The following is an 18438-nucleotide window of genomic DNA, read 5'->3' as shown; positions in this document are numbered from 1 at the left end:
TGGGAAGCCCCAAGACGGCAGCTTGGCCCGTAACAGTTTTTGGGGATCTGTTTCACCCATCCCAGGGCAGAGCTGCACCCAGCCAGGCAGTGCAGCTCGTGCAGGGCAGCCCTGATGTCCCCTGGCCTTTAGGGTGTGCAGGAGGGGCTGTGCAAAGGATGGGGACTCTTTTTGGAGACGGCATTGCTCCAGGCTGTGAGAGCTCCAGGCTGTGAGAGCACACAGCTGGCAGCAGGACACTGGTTTCCCATGGATGGGCGCTGCTCCATGCGCGTGTTGTCCCAGCACACGTCCCACTGCTGAGCTCCAGGCTGAGCCATGACTCAGTCCCCAGCACCCCCCCACAGCTGCCTGCATCGTCTTGCTCATCGCTTCCCGGAGCTGTGAGCGTTTTTCCCAGCTCTGAACAAATTCCAGCCAGCTTTCAAGCTTTGGGGGCAGGGAAACAGAGGGAGCTCGAGGTGCCCTTCTCCCAGAGGAGTCCCGCATCCTCCCAGTGACACCCACATGTCCCTGTTTATTGCAGGGGAGTTGGACTATGTGGCATTCTGAGGTCCCTTCCACCTCTAAGGATTCTGTATTCCCATTGGGTTGGAGTCACCAGAGCAGGGCTGTGAGGCAGAAATGAGATGGAGCTGCCATGGCTCCCACCCCATGTGGCTGAGGAGTGGGGGAAGAGGGCTGGGGACACTCACAGGTCACACGTGGGGTCAACAGTGAGAGGTGGGACACGGCGAGGCTCAGCACCCAACTGGGTGCAGGGCAGTGAGAGAACCTCCCATGCTTTCCTTCATCCCAGCCCAGCACGGAAGTGTTCAGACAGGGCAGAAAGCACCAGAAGGCTGCAGCGACCACTGCAGGGCTCGAGGCGGGCGGGCGGCCCGACCCCCGGCATGCTCTGGAGGTCAACCTCCTGCTTTGGAAACCCCCATCCGGGGGCTTCAGTGACATGGAGCTGCTTTACTTGAATGAAGAGCTGCACTGCGCCAGCAAAGAGAAACACACCTCGGGGGTCTCCATGGGGAGGGTGGGTTTGTTTCCTGTAAACACCAACTGATGGAGCTCGCGACCGCGCTCCGCTGGAAAGGTCAAGTCTGAAACGGCAGCTTTAGGGCTCTGCTTCCAGCACTGTGGGTTGGATTTTCATGGTGGTTGATTTCAGAGGGTAGTATCTGCCCTTCCAAGTCTTCCAAAAGATGCCCTGCTTGCGTTCGTGCCTCTGGCGAGGGATGGAGCGGAAGTACTTCCCATTGAGGTTGGCGTGGCCGCAGGTGCTGAACCACCACCCACCTGCAATGCAGAGCAGGGTTTAACACACAGCACTTGTCCAGAATCAAACCCACCCTCAAGGCAGCTGCTGTCCCCATTTCCCCCACGCTTCAGGGCTTTGGGAGCTCACAGGGCCTCGTAAACCCTTGAGGAATCCCATCTACTGGTGATCTCCGTATGGATCCAGACAAGCTGGCAGCCAGCAAAGCTGTCACAAAGACAGATGCTTGGCCAAGACCTGAGCCATGATCCCTACATGGCTTCAGCATCCCTCCCTGTATCTGCATGGCTCCTCCCAAGGACCCCTCCTGCAGCAATCCCAGGATGCTGGGAGCAACACAGGCTCAGCATCAAAGGGCTGAATTGATCCATGGCTGCCCAACCACAGCTACCTCCCAGGGCAGGAGGGAAATGGCACATCACACACCAGGCTGGATGTGGCTCTGGGCAGCCTGGTCTGGTGGTTGGTGACCCTGCACATAGCGGGAGGGTTGGAACTGGATGATCATTGCGGTCTTTTCAACCCAGGCCATTCTAGGATTCTATGATCCCTTGGAAGAGGAAGAGCCCACACTGACCTGAGAGGTGCTTGGCACAGTTTGTGTCCGCTTTGAGATCGTGGTCACGATCCCGAGTGGAGAAGGGCAGCTGCCTAAAGTCCCCAATGGCATTTTCCAGTTCTCCAGACAGAGGTCCCAGCAGGTTGAGTGTGTAGGCTGTGCTCTCCCCACCGAGGCTGAACTCAAACTGAATCTCCTGGGAGTTTCCCTCCCAGTCTTCCAGCTCAATCAGGAGGTTGTACCTTCCCTCCTGGACCAGGTGATGGATCTTCTCCAAGCCCAGCCAGAAGTCACCTGAAACACAGATGGTCTTCTGTGGTCCCAGGGATACAGAGATGTGGTGCAGAACAGATATACAAACAGGATTCAAGGGCAAGAAAGACCTCAGACCCAGACCCTGAAGCTTTTGAGTCGCTGTCTGCATGTGCAGGACCAGTCAGAGAGACAAATGCTCTGGGGGTGCCAGCAGTGTCCCCCCCCTCCTCATCCCAACACTGCTCCTGCACATGGAGGTCTACAGGAGGAGGTGAGGGGGAATTAATTGTCCTAATTAAGTTATCACATGTCCTGTGCTAAGACAGATGCCACCATCCACCTACCATGAAGGTCTCCAAAGCCATTCTTGTAGGCATCCCAAAGCTGGTCGAAGTCCACAGAGCCATCTGTACGCCTCTGGATCACCGTCCAGCCACCTTCTGCAGGGGGGAAAAGACACATTTCAGGGCTGCTGTTGGCAAGAGCACCGTGCAAAGCACTGCGAGATGCACGGCATCTCCTCCGCTGTACCTGCAGTCATGTCACAGTAGACTTTGAAGGGCTGGGACCCTGAGGGCTGCACCTGGAAGACCCCGCTGCTTTGCTGCCCAGCCAGGAAGAGCTGCTGGCAGTCCTCTGGGAGCTCTGCTGGAAGAAGGGAAAAGAGTCTGAGAGGTCGGCCCCACACCCACAGCCCGGCTGCTGCTCCTGACACAGCCCCGCACGCGCAGCTCGACGGGAGCCGCACACATCAGCATCGGATGCGTGCTGAGATGAATCCCTGGCTCTGCAGAGCTTTGAACGCCAGTGACCCAATATCTTCCCACTGCTCCAAAGGCAGCTCCTCGGGCTCCCGTCCAAGAGAGAAGCCGGGCACGGGGCCAGGCTGCAGTGACCCAGGGCTGGACAGAACGCTCCCCAGCAGGGCAGACACCCGCAGCGCCCTGCAGGGATGGCCCACAAGCAACCACCTGCAAGAGGAAAGCTTCACCTCCCCCCGCCCCCCCCTCACGGCTCTGAGCTTCCACTTCTCCCCTTCTGCCTGTCGGGGACTTTGTCCCCAGCTGCCAGCAAAGCACCGTTACAACAGCACTGATAAAAGTCCATCCGGGAACCAGCGCCCGCAGCACACGGGGTGGGGAAAAAAAGAAAAAAAGGAAGAAAAAAAAAAAAAAAGCAGCCCTGTTACAAAACCCAGAGTCAAAAGGCCAAAGGAGGATGTGAGGGGACTTCAGCCTCTGGGCTGTGGGGTGCCGGCACGTCAAGGGGCTCTTTGTGTGCAGGGACAGGTGCCCCCGGCCCCATCACCCCACACAAAGCTGCTCTGTTCCCCAGGCAGCTCTGGGTGTGGGGTGACTGCGTGAGGCTCACAGCTGCCACTGGGAGGTGATGGGACCCCAACACCAGGCCAGCCCTCACCGTGTGCCCCCAGGGCACCGGGGTCCCTCGCCCGCAATAGCAGCCCACGGAGTCTGGGAAGGGAGGGAGGCTTCTCTGCGTGGCCACAGGGCTGCATCCAGAGCCAGAGAGGGGAATGGGGCCTTTGGGGGGAGGACATTGCCTGCAGGGCATCACCCCGGCCCCCTCCTCTTTGGGAGGCTGGAGTCAGCCGTGGAGAAAAGGTCAGCAGTGGGGGGAGGAGGGGTGGCAATGTGACACCCGCTGCCACCTCTCACCCACTTCCCCCCTCCCCCATCAGCCCCCCGCTGTGAACTTTTCTCTCCTCAGATGTCCCCCCCCCTCCATGCCCACCACTGCAGCCCCCAGCACTGCTCTGTGTGAGGACCCCTGCAGGCCCACTGATGGGCTCCAGCACTGCCTGCAGCATCCTTTGTGACCCCCCCCACAGACACCAACAGAGCGCTGGGTGCCACCAAAGCCATGGCAAGCATTGTGCATCACAGCACACAAAGCACCCAGCATCACTCTGCTCACTTTCTAAGTAATAAAAGCAGCCAGAGAAGCCAGAGGGGGCTCAGGGGAAGGAGCCCCTTAGGTGATGCCCAGCAAGAGTGGCTCATGCAGATGCAGCAACTCCTCACCTCCTCCCAGCAATGATGGAGCCCAGCGAGCGCTCAGGTACGATTCCCTGTGCATTAGCCAGCCCTGCCCCCTGGTTGTTCTCTTCTCCCCCCTCCTCCCCGCTGATTTCTGGCCAAACACATTGCGCTCTTTCTCTCTTCTGTTCTCCCAGTGCAACGGGGACTTTTTTGAGCAGCTGAATGAAATGCAGCTGCTTGAACAGCCTCAGCTCAATCTTTGTTTGAGGAACAAACTCATTCGCTCCAGTTTGCGTTGCACACCCGTATGGCACTGGCAAAACAAGAAGACCTCCTGGCTGCTCAGCATGTTTTCCTTTCCCTCCCTCTTTATTCAGCCAAACAAGACTCCTAACCAGCACAGCTTGCTGGAGCAGCCCCAGGCACGGCACCCTGTTCACCCAGCAGATCTCCAGGCACACAGAGGTCACCAACCCGGGATAAACACAGAGCTGTCTGCAGGCAGGGCGTGCCCCCCCTGCCCCCCCCCCCAGCTGTCTGCATCTCCTGCCCCCCGCCAGCCCCAACCCCATTATTTTGGAGTCCCGGCGCCACGGGGAGAGTGGGGCTTTACCCTTCCCCTACTGGGCCGGCTGCCAGAGCGCACAGCCTCTGCCTAAAGATGTGATCCTCTTTCTGTGAGCGATTAAACCTTTCACTCTCCAGGCTGCTTCAAACCTTCAACTTTCACATGCTTGGCGCGCTGCCATCCCTGGCCCCAAAAAAAAACTCGTGTTCGCTGGATGCGAATGAAAGGGTCTTTTTGAAAACTCTGCTGGTGGAGTTCATTGCTGATCCCTGACATCGGGCAGGGAGCAGCCGCAGGCACAAGGAGAAGCGCTACTGCGAGCCCCCCAGGCAGGGGGCACGGGGCCGGCCTGCCGGGGTATCGTCTGCTTTAAGCTTTGCCAGAAAACTCGACTCAGCTTGGTAATGAAAGGAAGCCAATTTGTTTTCTGACGGCGATATCAACAACAGGGATCAGGAGAGCGCAAGGGAGCGGAGGGCTCTGCAGGGCGGGGAGGAAGCACTGATAGATGGAGGGATGCCTGGCGCGTGGGGATGCTGATGGGAGCTGCAGGGCACATGGTGCTGAGCTCACACCCTTCCCTCACACCGTCCCCACGGGCCGTGGGTCTTCTCTGCGCCCCACAGCTGCAGCCAGCAGCCAGCACAGAGGCCCGAGTCTGACACCAGTAACTAGCAAAGCCGCTGCCTCACACTGCGCCTTCGGCACAACCCAGACCTGAGAGCAGGGCAGGAGACGCTGCTAAGGGTGAATCACAAAGCAGAGAGCTGGGAGAACAATCCTCCAGCTCAACAGCCCCGCTTGGAGCGAGGGAAGCAGCACACAGCCCTGCTGCAGGACGGGGCTCTGGAGCACCGCATCGCTCTCTGCTTACTGCCCAGGCTTTGTTTTGCTCACGCCGTGCTGAGGCATGCCACTGACAGCTCTGCACACACAAACCCGCGTGTGCTTTCCCCTGTGCTAACCCCTAGGATTCCCTGTGGATTCTCGCCCTGTTTGGCTCAGGCTGGACATCCCCAGACAGCTGCACAGACGCTTCCCCAGCGCCGCGACTGAGCTGACACAACAGCAGAGCAGCTGCTCCCTGCAGTGACCTCTGCAGGACCGCTGCTTCCCGGCTGCAGCACAACAGGGACGGCACAGAAATGCTGCTCGGTGCTGCTCCTCCGACCCCACCAGCAGGAGGATGCACCCGGCACAACGGGGAGGATTCAGATATGACACTGCCTTGCACGTTTCCCAGCCTCCAGCTCCTCTGCTCCCAGGTGTTTGCTTTGCACTCTGAGCAGTGCAAGCTGAGGCACCTGTCCTTTTTGTCTACGAGACCCAAATGTGAGCAGAGGAAGAGGGATGCGCACAGACCTCACTGCACATCGTGGTCCTGGGCACCGTCCTGCTGCTCCCCTGCACCCCGGGGACAGTTGACAGCAGGGGAACAGAAGCCAACTCCAAGAGCAGAAACAAATAGCTGCTCTCAGAGCTTCTTTGCTTCTCACTGCATTCTTAACATCAGGCAGAAAAATTCCCCTTAAACCCCTGAATTCCATCTGGACTAACACTGATCCCAATGGTCGGGTCCTACCCCTGTTCCAGCTCTCCCCCAGTCTGGCCCAGCCCCCAAGCCCTGGTTTTGCACACAGATCTCACACCCTGAACCGGGACAACTGAACCTTTTGTTTCTGCATGGCTGCAACTGCTGCTGCTGTGCTCCTGCAAGGCGAAGCAGGGCAGCACACGTTGATACTCACTGTGTGGCAGCACGGGCTCCACGCTCACATTATGGCTCTGGTTGGTGTGGCTGAAGCTTTTCTTTGGGTTTATCTTCCACTTTGGAGACTGTGTTTTGTTGTCCTTCAGATGTAAAGGGATCAGCAGGTTGACCTGAAAAACAAAAAATCCAGAAGCTGCAAGTTGGAACGGTTTTATCTCAGCTCATTCTCAGCACTGCTGCCCAAGAATTCCAGACCAGAGCTGGGGCTGGGCTTGCCCAGAAAGCTTGAGGAACAGGAGGAATCTGGGGCAAGTTGTGGTTTTTCACACCCACGCTAATGAGTTTATTCTGCAGATAAACTAAATGGACCAACACAGAGAGGTTTGGTCCCTATACACGAATGTTTCACATTTCCCAGTGCCAATTCTCTGGAAGCTCCCAATTCTGTTTCATTTGGCTTATTTTTTTCACTACATGTGCACCAGCACTGCGGTACAGGGACCAGGGCCACGTCCTTCAGAGGACACTTGAAGCCAGGGCACAGCAGCAGTGCTGCTCCTTCTGCCACTGATGCTTTGTGCCAGCTGGCTGCAAGGGACAGGAGCTTGTTGTGCTCCTAGGAGCTGGGCAGGAGCTCACCTTGCTCTGCAGGCTTTTAATCTGCAGATTCTGCTTGTCCAGCTTGTACTGCTGCTGCTTGATCTTCTGCAGGAGCTCCTCAATTCTCGAGTTCTGGGCATCCATCAGGGTCTGCAGGGGAGGAAGAGCCCAGTGAACCCCACAGCCACGGGCGCAGCCCGTGCACGCATGGCACGGAGCACCAGGGCAAGGTCCCCGCGGGCAGCTCCCAGTGTCCCCAGGTCGGGTGCTCCCAGTGCCCTGGGCAGGTCGGTTCCCTCCGTGCTGCTCCCCGTGTCCCAGCAGGGTTGGTCCCCCTGTGTGTTGGGAGGGTTGTCGGGTCCCCGGTGCCCCGCTCCACCCGGAGCGCTGCGATGGGGTCGGTGCTCCCACTCGGGTGAGGTCCCCTCCCATCCCCGTTTCTCCGGGTCGCTCCCGGTGCCCCATCGGGTCGGGTCCCATCAGCTCCGCTGTTCCCGTTCCCACCGCTCCCGCTCGATTCGGGTCCCCCTCCATCCCCAGGGGCCGCTCCCTCGGGTCTCCCCCGTTACGCCCATCGGGTCGGGTCCCCCCGGAGCCCTCCGCGTCTCCGCTCCGCGCCCACCTGCAGCGCTCCCAGGTCCTTGGAGCTTTGGTTCTCCGCCGGCCGCGCCTGCAGCGCCTGCCGCACGCGGCCCTCCAGCTGCTCCAGCCGGCCCTGGATCTCGGCTTTGTCGGCCGCCACCTCCTCCAACCGCTGCCGCAGCGTCTCGGAGAGGTTGAAGAGCTGCCGCCCGCGGCCCTCCAGCTCCCGCACGCTGGCCCGCAGCAGCTCTCCCTGCTCCTGCGTCTCCCGAGCCTGGCGCAGCAGCCGCCCCATGGAGCTGTTGTGGGCGCTCAGGCGGCTGCCGAGCTCCCGCATCTGCCCCTTGGTCCTGTCCACGTGCTCCTTCAAGCCGTGGCCGAGCTGCAGCAGCCCGTGGGCGATCACGTTCACCTCATCCCAGGAGGCGAACTGCGCCCTCCGCTCTTTGCCGCCCGCCGCCGGCCGCCGTTCGGTCCCGGTTCGGCCCATTCCCGGTGCGGGTCCCGCCGCCATCCCCGCCGCCGCGGCGCACAGCAGCAGCGCTGCCCCGGAGAGCTGCATGACCGCCGGTCCCGATGCGCGCCCGGCCGCCGCGCCGCCCCTTTTATCGGCACCCGGGCGGAGAGCCGCGCATCGCTGCGGGGAATGCCCGCCCCGCGCCCGCCCCGCGCCGCCCTTCCCCGCCGCTTTGTTCGCCTTCCCTGCGCCGAGCCCAACCCCAGCCCTTCCCGCAGCCCCAGCCGAGCAGCCCCGGCTCATCCCCCCCCCAAACCCTTACGGACCAGGTTCCGAGAATCCACCCGGGGCAGCCCGGCCGCTCCCCTGTGAGCCGCGCCCTGACCGTGCCTGGCATTGCTGTCTGTCCCCTCTCCATCTCGTCCCCATCGCCACTACTTTGCCGTCCAAACCTCACCCCCGTCCCTTCCCCATCCCATCCGTTCTCCATCCTGTCTCTTCCCCACCCTCATCCTTATTTCCAAATTCCATCCATACCCAACCACCATTTCCATTTCTTCCACATCCCATTCTCATCCCTATCTCCATCCTCACCCCTTCCCCATTCCATCACCATTCCTATTCCTTCCCTCTCCCCACCCCCACCATTTCTGCATCCAAACCCCATACCCATCTCTTCCCCATCCTCATCCCCATCCCATTCCCTCCCATTCCCATCTCCATTTCCATTCCTTACCCATCACATTCCCATCCCTTTCTCCATCCTCATCTCTTCCTCACCCCATCCCCATTCCTATTCCATCCCCGTTCCCACTGCCATTCCTATTCCTTCCCTGGCCCATCCCATCTCTTCCCCACTCCTGCCCCATTCCCATCCCCATTTCCATTTGTTGATCATCCCATTCCCATCCCTATCTCCATCCCCATCTCTTCCCCACTGCATCCCTATTCCCATTCCAATCCCCAATCTCCATCCTCATTCCCATTCTCATCCCTCTTCCCATCTCCATCTTCATCCGCATCCCCATCCCCATCCCCATCCCCATTCCCATTCCCATTCCCATCTCCACCCCCATCCCATCTCCATCTCCATTCCCACCCTCCCACACACACATCTCCATCCCATCCCCATTACAATTCCTATCCCCATCCCACCCCATCCCATCCCCATTCCCATTCCTACTCCCGTCTCCATTCCCATCTCCATTCCTATTTTCATATCCAATCCCCTCTTCATCCCCATCCCATCCCATCCCATCCCATCCCATTCCCATTCCCATTCCCATTCCCATTCCCACCCCCATCCCCCCCTGCTGGCAGTCCCACCCACACCCTGGCTGCCCTCATTCCCTGAGCTTTGCCACTTGCCCCCATGGAGCCCCCACCCATGGGTGCTGTAGGTTCGGGGCTTACGAGCAGAGCCGCTCTGGGTGGAGGAGGAGACCCGCTCCTCTGAGTGCAGCCCATCCCCAGGAATGCCCCTCTGAGAGCTCATTCATCCCCCTCCATTCATTTGCAAACGTCTTTGACTCCGTCAGCAGCTCTTCCCTCGGGCGCTGCCTCTTCCCCTGGCTTAGAGGGATTTTCTGTCTGTGTTTTTTGGTTTGTTTTTTTCTTTCTTTCTTTTTTTCCTCCCCACGAAGGAATTCACGCTCCTTGGCCGCACCGCTCCCGGCTCTGCAACAACAAAAAGCGCCCGTTGCGGTCGCGTTCGGCCCCGTGTGTCACCACGGTGGGAGCCTGGGATACGGGGGGGTGGCAGCGCTGGGGGGGCAACCGCAGCCCTGCACGGCACCAGCGCCGGGTTCCCCTCCCCCTCAAAAATCAAAGCTATGGAAAATCTCTTTCTCTCCGTCCTGCCACCTTTGGGCGCCCAGGAAGGAGGCAGCGCTGTGCCCGCGGGGCCGGAGCTCGGAGCGCCCCCAGAGCCCCGGCAGCGGGGAAGCGCAGAGCCCGGAGCCATTGGGCCGAACGGGGCAGCACGGCTCCGCGTGTTGACAATTCCTGCGGGTTAATGATGTCACGGTAAATGAATCCTGTGAGTAACTCAGCTCCCTGCCCCGCCGTTACCCAACATCACAGTTCGTCCCACATCGCAGCCTGGGGAGCAGCGGGGTTACGTGGGGTCCTGGAGCAAACGTAACTGCAGTGCTGATTTGTAATGGTTGTGTTGAGAGGCAACGCGAGGAGCCCGAACCCTTCCGGAAGCTGCATGATTTATGCATTTTACTCGGGATGTGTTTTCCTATTGGGACGATGCCAGTTTGCCCTGAGATATATGAATTTTTAACACTCGAAAATGAAAAGCTCCTCTCTGAGGCCCCGAGCTACCTGTGAATGGGAATGGAGTAATGGGAAGCTGCATGCAACTTTAAATAGAGCTTAAAATGGAGTCTGGTGGCTCTCAGTGTATTTCCAGCACCCCATTCTGCCCTGCATGGTAAAGAGGCTCCAGCACGGCTGGCTGCTCCCTGGGCTGTGCTGGGCAGGGCTGGAGTTTGCTGGCACACAGGACATAAGGGTGGCACTGACGTAACGAGGGTGATGCTGTCTCTTTCCTTTGGCTGTGGGGATAGAGAACCACACAGCCCCCACCCAGGACAGATCCTGTAAGGGGTCCAAGCCCAGCAGATCCTGCAGCCTCTGGGACCTCGCAGCAGCCCAGGGAGCAGCAGGGCACTTGGTGGTGTCTTCCAGGTCTCTGCCTGTTCCATTGGGTTCATCCCCTGGCCCCAACAGGGTCGAAAGCAGTTAATTGTTGTTAATTTTAGGGGTATCTATCTCTGCAGGCACAGGGCACCCTCTGTATCATCACCCCCATCCCATCGTTATTGCAGTCACCGTCTCCATTATCAGCCCCATCCCCAGGTTAGATCCCATCACCTCCCCATCCCCACTTCCATCACATCCCCATTTCTTCCCCATTCTCATTCCTGTCTCCATCACCTCTCCATCTCCACCCTATCCTCACGACCATCTCCATCCCCACCCCTCATCCTCTTTCCAAACCCCATCCCCATCCCATCCCCAACTCCATCCCCCACCCTCATCCTCTTTCCAACCCCATTCCCATCCCATCCTCATCCTCATCCCCATTCCTATCATCTCCCCATCTCCATCCCAATACTCATCCCATCCTCATTACCATCTCCATCCCCACTCCCCCAATTTCTTTCCAATCCCTATCCCACTCCACCCCCATCCTCACCCCACTCCACCCCCATCCCCATCTCTGTCCCCATCTCCATCCTTATCACCTCCACATCCCATCCTCATTACCATCTCTCCCATTCTCTTTCCTACCCCCATTTGCATTCCATCCCCATCACCTCCCCAACTCCATTACCACCCCCTCTCCATCTCCACCCCATCCTCACTACCATCTCCACCCCCACCCATCCTCTTTCCAGCCCCATCCCATCCACATTCCCATCACCTCTCCATCCCCATCTCCATCTCTACCCTCGTCCTCTTTCCAACTCCATCCCCATCCCTATCACCTCCCCATCCCCAAAGCCATCCTTATCCCATCCTCATTACCATCTTCATCCCCAATCCCCCAACCTCTTTCCAATCCCCGTACCCACTCCCATCCTCTTTCAAACCCCCATTCCCATCCCATCCCCATCCTCACCCTCATCTCTATCACCTCCCCATCCCCATTTCCACTGCCATTTCCATCCTCATTACCACATCCATCCCTACCCCCCTCCTCTTTCCAAACCCCATTCTCAACTCCATCCTCTTTCCAATCCCTCTCCCCACCCCGGCTCCCCCCATGTAGGGTGTGAGGGCACCAACCCCCACTTCTGCACCAGGAAATCCCACAGGCAGTGCCGGGACTGCGCCCATCCCTGCACTGCTTCCATTTCTCACACCACTTGGCTCTGTGCTCCTTTCTCCCCCGGATTTCTCCTTTCCATGACCGCTTCGCATTGCCTTCCTCTCAGCCTCTCTTCCAGGCACTGCGCCGTCAGCTCCCCCAGCACATCTGGCTGCACACCAGCAGCGGGCAGCTCCAGCCACGGGCGCCTTTGTTCTCTGCCTTTCTCCATCCCGCTCCTTCCCACGCTGACCCCCAGGTCATTGTGTGAAAGTTCGGCCCTGCCTGAACTCAAAGGCAGTTCCTCCTCCTGCTGCTCAGCCCCGGCGTGCCCTTATGGTTACAAACAGCCGACGTGAGGGAGACTCCAAGGAGAGGGGAATGGGCCATGTGTGAGTTGTGCCGTCACCGCTTTGGGGATAAATTTAGGTTTTGCAGTGGAACAATCGCTGTGTTGGAGGTCAGAGGGATTTCCCACCGGCGCTTCTCACCCAGACGGCGCTGGGTCAGCGGGCAGAAGGTCGCCCTTGCCAGGAAACCGGAGGGCTTTGGTGAACATGGGAGGCTCAGCAGGCAGAGAAATCGGACTCTTATTTTCACAGTCATCGCTCAATTGGAACAACATGTGTTTCCAATTAGCGGCTCTCCCTGCCTGGGCTCACAGCTCATCCACCCCAGGAGGGCGATGCGCATCGGAGCGCGCCGTGTGCTCCCAGCCCCACTGATCCCAGCCCAGGGCTGAGTGCTGCACTGTGCCCAGCCACAGCTTCACTGCTCCTTGAGGGGGCGATGGGGCACATGGGCACCTCGGTGCTTTTGCCACTGGCCTGGCCGGTGCCGTGAAAGACTCTGCATTCATCGGTACAGCGGGGTATTAAATAACAGTGGGGATGGTGTTGGTGGTCATAGTGGTAATGGTGGTGATGGTGGTGGTAATGGTTATAATTTCAATGGTCTTAATTTGGACAGTCATAGAAGAATTCTGTGATTCTTTGACTGCCTTGGCGATGGCGATGGCAGTGGTGATGGTGATGGTGATGGTAATAATTTGGGGCATCTACCTGCTATCAAGAGGCTGCTCTGCTTGGACAGCACTGCTCCTGGAAATGACTGCAGCCTGGCAGGGTTTGGGCTCAGCCCTGCTGGGCACCATGGGCTGTGTGAGCTCCCCTTGGCCACCCTTGCAGGAGCAGTGCCCAGACCTGGAGGCACTGAGAACAGCCTGGCACCCAAAGGCTCCCTCTGACCTCCAGCAGCACTCAGTGCCTGCGGGTGACGACGACCCCCAGCCTGCTGGCACAGCACAAACCACTTTTTGGCCACATCGAGTGCTGCCCTCCGGGTCACCTCTGTGCCAAGGAAGGCTCTGCCCAGCACTGGGTGCCAATGGCTGGTGATCGGGGTCTGGTGCTGAACCCATGGACCGCAGCAGTGACCCTGGGATGCTGCCTCCCCCTCTGCCCCTATGGGACCACGTCTGCTTTTCCCACGGGAAGGGAAATGTTGACTCAGGACAGCATGGGCGATGGCCATGGGAATGCCAGGCAGAGCGGATACCCTTTATCTTTATCCTTCTCCTTCTTCTTATCCATCCAACAAAAAGGAAAAACACATGGGATTTTTGGCACAGTCCTGAAAGTCCCAGCTGAGAACCAAACCTCTGCCCAGCACCTTCCGGCTCGGTTCGTGGTTCACTCTCCATCCGGATCCACAGCCACGCACAGGAGCAGCCATGGTAACAGTGACACCCAGCCCAAAGGCACACTGAGAGGCACACGTACAGGAAAGCTGCACCGTGACGCATCCCGGAACTGGGAACATTTCCTGCTGCTGCAGATGGTCACATCAGCAGGTGGTGGGAAGGGACAGCAGGGCCTGGGGGACTGATGAGAGGTGACAGACTGCAGCTCCCCTTACCAAGGGCACATTCCTGCAGGGTCTGTGCATATGTTTTAGTCTTTATCGGAGGTTTTTCATGCTGCAGCTCAGCAGCACAGACAGCGTGAGGTGTTTGGGACGCACAGATCTCTGTGTCGGTGCCAGCACCTCCCGGCTCCAAACAGGGCCAGTGTCACAGCCCTGAGCTGGTCCCAGCAGCAGGCCCAGACCCCACGGGCTGCTGAGTGACCACAATGACACCGACTGCTCTCCGGGTGATGCTGAGCCTCAGTGCAATGCTCTGTGTGCATGGGGACCCAGCACTGTGATCGTCACCACAGCTTCAGGGTGAGCAAGCAGCACCGTGCTGGGTGCCTGCACAGCCCCTGCATGAACGCAGCTTCAGAGCTCGGAGCTCACTGGCGTGATTCTGGGGGTCACCAGTGCTGGAGATGCCTTGAGCCCATGGGAGAGATGGATCCTCACTGCTGGCACACCATCCTTTAACCTTGGACTTTAGCAAAAGGGCCAAAAATAGCCGCCAAAGGGAAGAGCCGACCTTTGCTATTTGAAGAAATGTTTGCACTGTCAGCACGAGCGCGGCTCATTCGGGGGATTTTGTGAAAGGTGCCAGGCCAGGAGCTTCGTGCTCACCCTAACAGCAGCCAGGATCCCCACTGGGAGGAATGATCCTCCCCTGAATGCGAGCAGAGCTGCTGGGCTTCCCTAGAGTCAACAGCGCTCCTCTGCTCGAATGCACGGCTGTGGGTTGGGAAGGAGGGGGCGCTGACACTGGGAATGGACCCAGAAGTTGTTTGGGATTGAATGGCAAATCCTAACGCCGTGCTCATGGTTTGAATGTGCTAAAGCAAAGCATCCACTGGAGGGGCAGCGCGGGGACCCAGCACTGCATGGCCACAGCTGCACTGCGTGGGTGACCCCGCGGTGCTTTGGGGCCGATTCTGAGCGCTGCTGGCCCAGCCTCAGATCCCAAAAGTACACAGCCAGAGCGCTGCCCGCAGGTAACCCGCCCCACAGCTGCCGCCCGACCTTCCTGTCAGGCTGGACTGAAATTAGAAGCAATTAAAAATTAATCTTGGCGCGGGCTCAGATCAAACTTTCTACCCATTTTTAGCTGCATGTCGCTTTGGGGATGGTGTGCAACTGTGTTCAGCCAGTGATGCAATGTGTGCGGGGGTCTGCAGGGCGTGAACGGACCCGAGGGCAGCCAGTGGTCAGAGCTGAGGTGGGGAGAGCCGGGGTGAACAACCGGAGTGCATGGCTGCAGCAGTGCTGGGCTGATCCTGCAGGGCTTCGTGCCCACCTCGCAAACGGACGGCTCTGTTCTCTGCTTCTCAGTTAATTCTTGCTCAGCGCCTTCATTCAGTTCCTCTTCCAAATTTCCTTTTCCAAATGAAGAGGACTCACGGGATGAGGCATGCTTGGGGCAAAGCGAACAGAGCTGGGGCTGGGAGTGGGGACAGCAGAGGGGCTGAGCCACGGCCCCACAGCATTTCTCCTGCAGGGGCACCCGGCAGCCATGGCAGCACCCATGGGTGCTCATGGTGGGACCACTGCCACCTGTGCCACAATGCACCCCTGGGGCTGCCACAGCCGTGGGACCTTCCCCAGTGTCCTCTCACGTTGTACCAACCTGTCCCCACTGTCCCCACTGATCCGTCCCCACAATTCAAGGCTCCATTACAGAACCAGGTGAGCACCGTTCTGGTGCTGATGCAGGAGCCCAGCGAGCCTCCGGGCCATCTGTCCCCGAGGAGCACCAGGGCTGGAAACAAGCAAAGCCCCCTAATGCCTGCAGCCAACGTGGCTTTGATCCAGAGGAATGGGGAATTTCCAGCTCCTGCTCTCTGCTTTGGCATGGATGGCCACTGAGAAGGCCAGGTGTCGCATGATGAGTGGCTCTGGGAGGCAGCCCAGCCAGGACATGGCCTGGGAGCTCGTGGGGAGGGCTCGGTGTGCTCAGTGGGCACCTGTCCTGGGTCAATCCATGGTGCCCTTGGCTGTGGCACTGCGGAGCCCCATGTCCCAGACACTGCTGCAGGTGTCAGACGGCGGCGGGGAGGAAAATGCCAACCCTCATTGATGTTACTGCGACAGCGAGCCCCAAACCTGACCAAACGGATCAGGCAGAGATGGGAGAGCTGAGCAATTAGTGCAGTTATTATTAGTGCTGTCAGGACGGGTTTGCAGATAGGCAGGGTGGAGGAATCTGTGCCTGGTGTGGGAGAAGCGCTGGGGTTGTGGCACCGCACGGGGATGTGCTCAGGAGTCCTGAGATGGGGACCGGGGACATCGCTGGGCATCGGAGTGAGCCAAAGGAGTGGGCAGGCACTGCTGCTGGTGTGGAGCCCCGAAATCACTGCTCTCATCACTCCAGCCAGGACTCCCAGCGATGCAGCACCAGGCGGAAAGGTGCCCCACCACTTTGTTGCTGTATGTAGGGCATCCCCAGGGAGCCCGCAGCAGCTTGCGCCTCGCCAGGGCTCCCCATGGTGCTCCAAGAGGCGCCTAATTCATCCTTTCAGAGCAGAGATCAGATGGATTAAGGCTCGCTGAACGCTTGCCAAAAGAATTGCCATTAGGCCCCAGAGAGCTTAATCTCCACTGGACTAAAAGCAGGCTGGCTCACCCTGTCTGTGAGGGGATCAGTGCCCAGGGCAGGATCTGGGGGGCCACGGGATCCTCCGTGTCCTGTAGCCCCAAGGCTGGTGCTGCTGTGCTCCAGCCCACGCTGCCCTGGGGTGTGATGCACAGGAACCACGGCGGGTGCTGCAACTCCGCATGCTGTTGTTCTCTGATGAGCTGTTCCCTGATTTCCTCAGTTATCTCCTTGCAGATTAGCTTCCCCAAACTGCCCTTGCCCGCGTGCTTCTGGGCTGACTCACGTTTGTTATTTCCTGACCATATCTCTGATTTCCTTCTCTGCCCTCTCTCAGGGTCCAGCACTTCTCAGGGTGTCCCTGACCCACTGCTCCCCAACCTCAGGGCTGAGTTTGGGGACCATGAAGTCATAGAATATGACTCATATAGTCACAGAATCGCAGAATCGTAGAATCACAAGGTTGGAAACGACCTGCAGGATCATTTAGTCCAAGTCCTCCCACACTGCAGCACCCCACTGGGGTGGATGGAGGGCCCCACTGGTGCTAATGGAGAACCCCAGTGGTGCTGCTGGAAGCCCCAAAGTTCTCCAGCATCCCTCCCCTCACCAGCACTGTATGGGTGAGTCTGGCTGCCTTCACAAAGAGCCACGAAAGCCTCCATGCCATCCCTGCTTGGACCAACGCAACCCTGGGGCCAGCAGCCTCCATCCCTCCTCATCCCCTCCTCTCCCCACTCCTGTCCCCTGGCTCTGTGGGTGGGGGCTGGGCACCACCCTCCTGTCCCCATCGAGATGATGCAAGCAGAGCTCGGTCAGCAGCGATATGCTGTTCCAGCAAAGCAAACACAGCTCTCAGCCTCGTGCCATTGCAACAGCCCCAGGAGCAATGTGCTGCCTGCATGGCGCTGGTGAGAGCCCGAGCCCATGGCTCTGCTGCAACACGAGCCCTGGGGCTGGGATGGGACCAAACACTGCCTACGTGGCCAAGGAAGTGCAAAGGATGTCTCCCAGTCGGTGACATTCCCACACCGGTGGCACAGGAACCAGGACCAGGAGTGGGTCCTGCACTGAGACACTGAGCTGAGATGGGCAGATGTGGGTGAGAGTGAAGCTGAGCCTTCCCCTCGCTCCCTTGGTGTCATGTTCACAGAAGCAGCATGTTCCAGCAGAGCCATAAACAGGGGGAAGGAATAAACCTGCCTTTATCTGCCCGCAGGGCCTTGGGGCTAGCTAAGTTTGGAAATGAACTAAAAAAACAGGGTTTGTTTTCACACTGAGCCGAAACCAGAGCAGAAGCTGGGAGGGGGACTTTTTTGCTTTCAAGCATCACTGGATGAAGGCTATTCCTTTCCCCGCCACCCACAGGACTATTTCCCAACAGGTTTTTAAAGCTGTGCCTTGCAACACCATTGTTTTGAGCAGAAAGCATCATGTGCTGGCCAGGCTCGTGGTGCCGACTCGCTGTTGCTTGGGAGTCATGCTCATATCGCAGCCTGGTCAGAAGCCACAGGTCTGGCCCCAGCTCAGCTCAGTGCTGCTCCTCACATGGGCACAAACAGGTTCCTTCCCCTCTGAACCTTAACCCAGCAGCTCCCTGGCACAGTCTCAGTGTCAGTGAACTTGAAATGAACTGTTTTGGATCACCTTCCCCACAAAGAAGCTGTGGGTGCTGCAATACGGAGATTTTTATCCAGGGATGGTTATGAAGTTTTCATCCAGAGGAAGCCATTCCCAAACAAGCTATCACCTTTCTTTTTGCCCCTTCTGCTCCACATCTGGGAAGACTCATGGTACTACAGGCAGCCATCATCATCCCCAGCACATCACCACTCATTGCCACCAATGGCCAGCCCACCACCAATCACAAAGTCATCACAACCCTGTTGCTGCCAATCACAACTCGCCACACCAATCATCACTCGTCACAGACCCACCGTTAATCCATCAGCACTCAATGCCACCCATCCCCAACCTGATCCCTTCAATCACAAACCCATCACCAACCCACTGCTGCCAATCTCCACTCTCCGCCACCCATCACCACTCAATGGTCGTGCTACCCATAGCCAACCCATGGCCATCCTATGGCCAACCCATGGCCAACCCATGGCC

General features: G+C 58.6%; 1 protein-coding gene across 1 annotated transcript; it reads right to left on the bottom strand.

The window, feature by feature from the left end:
- Nucleotides 1–1015: 1015 nt before the first annotated feature.
- ANGPTL4 (angiopoietin like 4) lies at nt 1016–8107 on the bottom strand. Its single transcript, XM_042829361.1, has 7 exons — nt 7586–8107; nt 7003–7113; nt 6401–6533; nt 2616–2729; nt 2429–2524; nt 1848–2123; nt 1016–1290 (listed from the first exon to the last, which is right to left on the bottom strand). Exons 1-7 carry the CDS (start codon nt 8105–8107, stop codon nt 1109–1111), a joined length of 1434 nt encoding a protein of 477 aa, XP_042685295.1. The 3' UTR covers nt 1016–1108.
- Nucleotides 8108–18438: the final 10331 nt, after the last annotated feature.

Source organism: Centrocercus urophasianus, unplaced genomic scaffold, assembly GCF_019232065.1.
Source record: "Centrocercus urophasianus isolate 14NV4802_14NV808 unplaced genomic scaffold, USGS_Curo_1.0 seq_308, whole genome shotgun sequence".
NCBI lineage: Eukaryota > Metazoa > Chordata > Aves > Galliformes > Phasianidae > Centrocercus > Centrocercus urophasianus.
The sequence above is the reverse complement of the archived record's forward strand: the minus strand, read 5'-3'. Positions and strand labels throughout refer to the sequence as shown.